This window comes from Cenococcum geophilum, assembly GCF_001692895.1.
Source record: "Cenococcum geophilum 1.58 unplaced genomic scaffold K441scaffold_32, whole genome shotgun sequence".
NCBI lineage: Eukaryota > Fungi > Ascomycota > Dothideomycetes > Gloniales > Gloniaceae > Cenococcum > Cenococcum geophilum.
This window is the reverse complement of record NW_027137590.1, coordinates 1,181,999-1,189,365: the sequence shown is the minus strand read 5'-3', so window position 1 is coordinate 1,189,365 and position 7,367 is coordinate 1,181,999. Positions and strand designations below refer to the sequence as shown.

Here is a 7,367-nt window from a genome sequence, read left to right as displayed (position 1 = left end):
TTATAAATCCAGCTTTATAAATATCTTTACCCTAAATAGTTTATCTAGCATTTTACTAATTAATAGTAGTAGGTAACGGTTCTTAATTGTAATCTTATTAAGACCGCGATAGTCTATATATAGCCTTATAGTTCTATCTAGTTTTAGAACGAAGAGGATTGGCGCGCCTACTAGTGACTTATTAGGCCAAATCTACCCCTTTTTTAATAACCTATTAAGGTACTCCTATAGGATCTTAAGCTCTTTACGCGAGAGGTTATAAATAGAAAGGTTTGGTGGTTATTTACCTTTTTTTAGATTAATTACATAATTATACTCTAAGTTCTGCGATAGGACTTTAGCTCTCCTACCTAAAAATACCCTTAGTAAGTCCCTTAGGCCTACTAGAATATTTAATAAATTAAAGTCGCGTTTATCCTTTATATTATTATTAGGTAGGTCCCGGAGCTCCCTTAAAATACTTACGGGCAGCGTTGTGCGCTATAGTAGTTGCTTGTATATAGTTGCCACCGTATATTATACCGTTTTATATAGTAGCTAGTAAAAGGTAAGGAATCCTTAACGCAGCGCTTAAGATACTATAGTATACTTTCCGTATATTACTTAAGCCAAAGTAACCTATAATGGTTAAAGTATCTTATAAGATCCTTAAGATTACTACCTCCCTATAATACCTCTGCGACCTATCTAGTAGTTCCCTATAGGGTCTCCGTTATAGAGGGGTTATTACCTATACTAGGCTTTATACCCATCTTGCTATTAAATAGGGGTTAGATTTAATACTCCCTTAGGTATAAAGCGTACACTATTTCGCCTAGGGCTATATTCTCTAGGATGTCCTTTAGGCTTATTAGTAATATACACCCTTCTAAACCTTTATCGTTCTACTATTTAAAGGCTCCTGTCTTAAAGTATATCTTAAGATTTACTTCTGCAAGCTAAGGGTATCTAAGGATAAAGTTATAACCTATAAAGTTAGCCGCCTAGAAGGGTTACGGGCTAACTACCTTAATACGGTTATGTATATTGGCCACTAACACTATAAGCTTATAGGCACTATATAGTTTAATCCGATACTTATCTAGAAAGCCTATAATAGTATACTCTTTTACTAAATTATATCGTATAAGATTGATTTCGGCGCCGCTATTATATAGTGCTTAGAACTAACGCATCTTACTTATAGAGAGTGTTATTTCCAGCTTAATAGCAATATAGAGAGTCTCTCCTTCCGTATCTTGCCCTAGTTATAGCTAAAAAAGATCTATAACTAGGGCTTTTCTTTTTTTAGATTATTAGTACGGTTATTACCTTACTTATTTTTCTAATAAAATCTGCCTTTAGAGTTTTCTCTTAACTTTTTAGAGTATTCCCATAAAGGTACTAGACGGGTATTAGGTTGGCCCTAAAAGTCTTTCCCGTTATTTAAGGTTTCTAACTTTAACCCTTCTAAAGTTCTCTTTAAGAACGGCTTCTTTAAAGGTTAGGTATGCCTTACGTTACTACTAGAGTGCCCGCGCTTTTAGTAACCCTTTAGCTTTCTACTAAAAGAGGTCTAGTTCCTTACTATATCTTTAGTGTTTAGAACCGCTCGTTTAAAATCCATATATATAGTAATCCGTAATAGGGCTCCCACGCGCTTTATTTCGTTATAAATTGCTAGCTTAATTCTAGCCTAGATAAACCTAATCTTCTCCTTTTTATAGATGCTACCGTCCTTATTTTTAAAGGGCTCTAGATCTATTTATTAAGTATAGGTTTCCATAAAGTTTATAAACTAGCGGAAGTTATGGCGGTTAAGCTATATCCCATTCCAAAATAGCTCTATATTATTATATTATACAATATACGGATCTTAAGTCTATTTCTTTAGAAAGGTTTGCAGCTATAGCCATATAGTAATTTACTCTTTATTAAGCTAATTAAGTGCGATCTAGTTTAGTAATTGGTCTTTAATCTTGCTAATAATCGAACGTATACGCTCTTTAGTATTATCTCGTATTATTAGCATCTTAAAGAAGTTATCTACCTTACGAACCCAATCGTCCAACTACTAGGGGTTAGGTCTATAGCGGAGTTCTAAACTACTAAAGGCCTTAACTAGTTAGTTTATATCCTTTTTCTATTTATAGCGTAGATAACTCTTTAAGTCTTCTATACCTTTTTAGATAGATATTAGGTAGCTCCTAGGAAGCCCTTAGCCTTAACCAAGTTATAAGAGATTTTATCCAGCCTAGATTAAGCTCTGCTAAATCTGGACCTGCCCCTAGAGGTTTCTAATATATTTATTAATAGCTCCTTCTTATATAGCTTCTAAGAGCCTTACGGCAGCTTCCTAATATCTATCTTAAAGAATATCGGTTTAGAGCTCTTAACTTTCTAACCTTAGCCTTAGGGAAGCTCTAGCTATAGAGGTAGTATTAGTACTAGTAGCTAGTATAGATTTCCCTATAAGGCTTAAGTCTTAAGTTAGTAGTTAGTTTAGATTACCTAAAGGGGTAGGCCTACTTGGCTCGTAAGCAGTCTATATACTACTACTATACTAATTATAGGCCGGTGGTCTTCCCGGAGGGTTCCAGTTAGTTCCCTAGTTAAACGTATTAGTATATTCCTCTAGCATTTTTAGCTTAGGGGAAGATCTTAGAGTCGCCTCTAGCGCTTAATCTTTTAATTAGCTTAGGTGGGGCTAGGGGGGTTCTGGTTGCTTTTTAGTAGCATTATAACCGTTATAAAGGGTGTCTGCGTTTTTCTTAGCGGTAACCGTAAGTATATAAAAGTCTTTAAGCTCCTAGAGCATCTAGGTATTAGGGCTCATTTAGCTATCTTACCCAGAGGGTTATATTATTGCAATCTCTCGCTATTAGAGGGACCTTTCTACCTTTACGCGACGGCTTTCTATAAGGTATCCGTAGAGTTTCTATTTAGGTTAGTATAGGATTTTTAAGGGAGGATAGTAGTTATAAACAAAAGATATAAACAAACAATCTGGTTCTTAAAGCCAACTACCCTTCTAAAAAGGAGTAGGAAGGATTTAAACATAAGGGGACTTTATAGATAGGGGGCTATAAGGACACGATTAGAATAGGATAGATTAGTAAGAGAGATAAATCCTTAAGGAGGTAAGGCCTTAGGGATTATAGAGACTATATACTACGGGCATGTACCTCTAGTACGTAACCGGTAACTATCTAAGGGGCGTCTGGGGGTTATCCTAAGGGCAACCCAAGGTGTCCACAATAATATCCCTTATAGTAAGTATAAGTAGCGATAATATATAGCAAGGTAGATATTATTAAGCTATATATATAAACTGTATAAGGAGGTCAAGACGTTATATAAGGAAAAAAGGTAGGGAAATAAAAAGAAAGGGTATATATTGTAGACTTAGTTGCTTAGTTAATATATACACGGAGCAGAATAGGATTTAGGTAGTAGTCCTAGCAGAACTTAGTAGAATATAGCAGATTGCGGCAGATTGCCGTTAGATTACTATAGATTGCGGCAAATTACGGTCTTATAGTCGGTCTTTAGTTGCTAAGTTAGTAGAAGTAGGTAGATGTATATAAGGTGTTATAGGGGTATCTTATAACAGTACCCCCCTTTAAACTCGAGCTTCTGCGAGGTAGGGCTATAGTAGTTCTAAGTAGAGTTTATAAAAGTCTTCTGTGGCTTATATAAGTCCTATAGAGTTAATAGGTTCCTATAAGGGCTTAGTAAAGCCTCTCCATTTTGTAAGGTATATATATTAGCGTTTCCGCTTATTATACTTAATATTATTAATTCTTTTAATAAAATACTTATTCTTACCATCTACTTTAACTAGTAGGGGAGGGTCCTATATCTGTTTAGGTAGGGCATCTAATATAGGGGTAGTAGGGCGAAGGACTAACGTATAGAATATAGGGTGGGTTTTAACCGTATTAGGGAGCTTTAGTTAGTAGGCGTAAGAGAAAACAACCTTCTTAACCTTGTAAGGGCTAGCATTCTTCTAATTAAGTTTCTTAGCAGGTTATTTTATGTTTAGATTTCTTATATCTAGCTAAATAAAGTTATTAATTTAGTAGGCCGGTGCTAGGGTTTATTTCTTATTCGCTATAGCCTTATAGACAGATTAGGCCTATATTATTTTATTAGTAAGGAACCGTTATAGTTCCTCTATCTTCTCTACAAATTTATTTACTTTTATAATTTATAAGGCGTAATAAGCAGGGCAAGGAATATTACTAAAAGGTTTAAAACCTATTTATAAATGCTAGCCGTAATTAGCTATGAACGGGGAGACCTTTATAGTTTCTAAGACGGAATTATTTATAGTAAACTCGGTAAATATAAGCTAGTTAATTTAGTTATCTTATAAATATAACGTGTATATCCGGATGTACTATTCTATTATAATATTTATACATTTTATTTAACCGTCTATTTCTGGGTAATATATAGTAGACAGCAGTGCTTTAATATAGAGTTAGGTAGTTAGTTCTTTCTAAAATACAGAAATAAACTAGCCGCTTTTATTAGAGATAATTATTTTAGGGAGTCTATAGAGTTTCCATATATAATCTAGACATAGTTAGGTAATAATAGGTATTAATATATTAGGGCAGGCGATTAAGTATCTTATTTTAGATAGTTGGTTTATAACTACTATAATATTTATACAGCCTTTACTTACAAGGAGATTAATAATAAAGTTAATTAAGATATCCTTCTCTCTTCGGTCTAGAACAGGTAGTGGCTTTAAAAGGCCGTTATACATCTTATGCAAAGCTTTGGCTTATTAGCAGATATAGCAGCTAGAGATATATATTTGTATTATATTATATATATTTAGCTAGTAGTACTCTTATTAGAGTAGTTTTAGGGTTTTTTCTTAGCCTAGGTAGCCGGCTACTGGTAAATTATATACGTGTTTAAGGAGCTTAAGCTTAAGTTCGTTATAGTTAGGTATAACTAAGCGGTTTTAGTAATATAAGCAGTTTCCGTAAGCTTTATATTTACTTAAAGAAATCTTTTTAAAGCGTCTAATACTATCTTATATTAGCTTAAGCATCTCTTAGATAAACTTATTATTTAGATATTTATTAATTATAATCTGTTTAATTAATTAATCGGTTATTTTAAGAACGTATACTATAAGGTTTTTAATAGGAGGGTTAAATAGTTCGGGATAAAGCAGGGTTTAATTTTAGTAAGAGCGCGCTTTTTCTAATACTAGCGCATCTTATAACCGTTAGGTTAGGGTATTAGGCTTTTAACCTTAAACGCCTAGGCGGTACGTAATTAAGAATTAGAAGCGTAATAGATATTCTAACTAGCGGGCCTAATAATAGCTTAGCTGTTTTATAGTTATAAAGTACTATAGGTTCTTATAGTCGCTAAGGACTTTAATTAGAAATCCGGCGCCTTCTAATTTAGGTTACTATTACTTAAAGCATCTAATAATAGCTAGTAATTCTTTATTATAGATCTTATAATTATATTTAGTAGGGCTTAGTTGCTTTAAGAAGTATACTATAGAGTGTAATACTCCTTCTTTGTTATATTAAGACAAAATACCTCTAGTAACGTAATTAAATAAGTTAGCTTTTATAACACTTATTTATTCTAAGTTAAAGTGTTAAAGTATAGGTATAGTAGTAAATATAACCTTTAAATAAGCGAAGGCCTTTTTATATTCCTTATTAAAGATAAAAGCTTTATCCTTTTAGGTTAAAGTAATAAGGGGTAAAACTAGGGCAGAGAAGTTATTAATAAACTGTTAGTAGAAATTAGCAAATCCTATAAAGGCTCTTATATCCTTAACGTTCTTAGGTTCTTACTAGTTTATAATTACTTTAACTTTCTTTAGGTCTATTTTTATGCTATTTATAGAAATAAGGAGTCTAAGGTATAGGACTTCCATTTTATAGAACTTATATTTATCTATATCTAATTATAAACTAGCTCCGTATAGGGCTTATAGGATAAAGTTAACGTATTTCCGATATTTAGTTAGGTTATTACTATATATTAGGATATTGTTAATATATATAGTATAGAAGATGTCCAGGTAGGGACGTAGAGTATTATTTATATAATGTTAAAACGAGCTCGGAGCATTTATAAGGCCAAATAGCGTTACTAAGTATTTAAATAATCTATACTAAGTACAAAATGCAGTAAGCTATTTATCTCCTTTTACTATATAGAGGCGGTTAAATACAGAGATAATATTAAGCGTTATATAGTAGCGAGCCTTATTTAGTTAGTTTAGTGTCTCCTATATTAACAAAATTAGATATTAGTTCTTAACGGTAATAGCATTAAGAGCTTAGTAGTTTATATAAAAGCGTAAACCGCCACTGGGTTTAATAAAGATTACTGGTACGGCTATAGGCGACAAGCTTGCTTTAATAAATCCTTTACTTAGGTTCTTATCTAAATACTTTTATAATACTTAGAGTTCGTTTTAGGATATCCCGTATAGGGGTCCAAATCTAGGCTGCTTTCCTTCTTTAAGTATAATCTTATAGTTATACGATTAGTATTCCGGTAGCTTATCGGCTTCCTTTTATAAAAATACCTTTAGGCGGTTATAGTACTCTACTAGTACCTTCGTAGCAGGGTTGGTGTACTTCTTCGGTACTAAGGCCTTCTTAATATTAGCTATAGTAATAGCGAAGATCGTATATTCGGGTTTCTTAGCGAGTCGCGCTAGTAGGGTAGCTCTAATTATATAGATATCTAGGGTGCTAAGCTTGCTTAGATTATCTATAGTTTCTTATTTAGGTTTAGGTTTAGTATTAGGTATAGAATTAGTATTAAATTTAGGTTTAAGTTCTTTAAGAATCCTTTTTATAGTAAAATACTAGTCCTTCTAGTATTTTTATATATTAAGCTTAAGCTTCTACTTAGCTTAGGGCGGTACGGTACTTAGTAATAACTTATAGAATTTAGTAGAGTTTTCGGATCCTTAGTAGATGTTAGTAGAATTCTTATATTAGTAAAATTTAGTGAAATTCTTATACTAGTAAAATCTGGTAGATTCCTTAGGCGTAAAGTAGACATTAGTAAAAAATCTTACGTTAGTAGAATTTAGTAGAATTTAGTAGAATTCCTAGGTTAGTGGAATTTAGTAGATTCCTTAGGTATGGGGTAGATAGTTATAGAAATTTTAGACTAGTGGATTCTAGTAGATTTTTTAGATTTTAGTTTTAAGTCTAAGTAGTAAGTTATAAGGCACTTCTGTTTATAATAGGAGGTAGTAAATAAAAGCTTAAGGTTATTTTAATTAATAGTCACCTTATATAGCTTTATCTAGGGTTATCTAAGGATTACTAAGTAACTTAGGGTGGTAACAAAAAGTTTAATTAGTTCTTTATGGTTTA

The 7,367-nt window shown here is 32.5% G+C and overlaps 1 protein-coding gene across 1 annotated transcript; it reads right to left on the bottom strand.

Moving 5' to 3' along the window:
• On the bottom strand, positions 1-6,427 carry K441DRAFT_570836 (uncharacterized protein; the record flags this gene model as incomplete). The annotated part of the gene is made up of 2 exons (XM_067643947.1): positions 1-137; positions 6,337-6,427. Coding segments are annotated over 2 exons (228 nt in total), but the record flags the coding sequence as incomplete, so codon positions are not given.
• Positions 6,428-7,367: the final 940 nt, after the last annotated feature.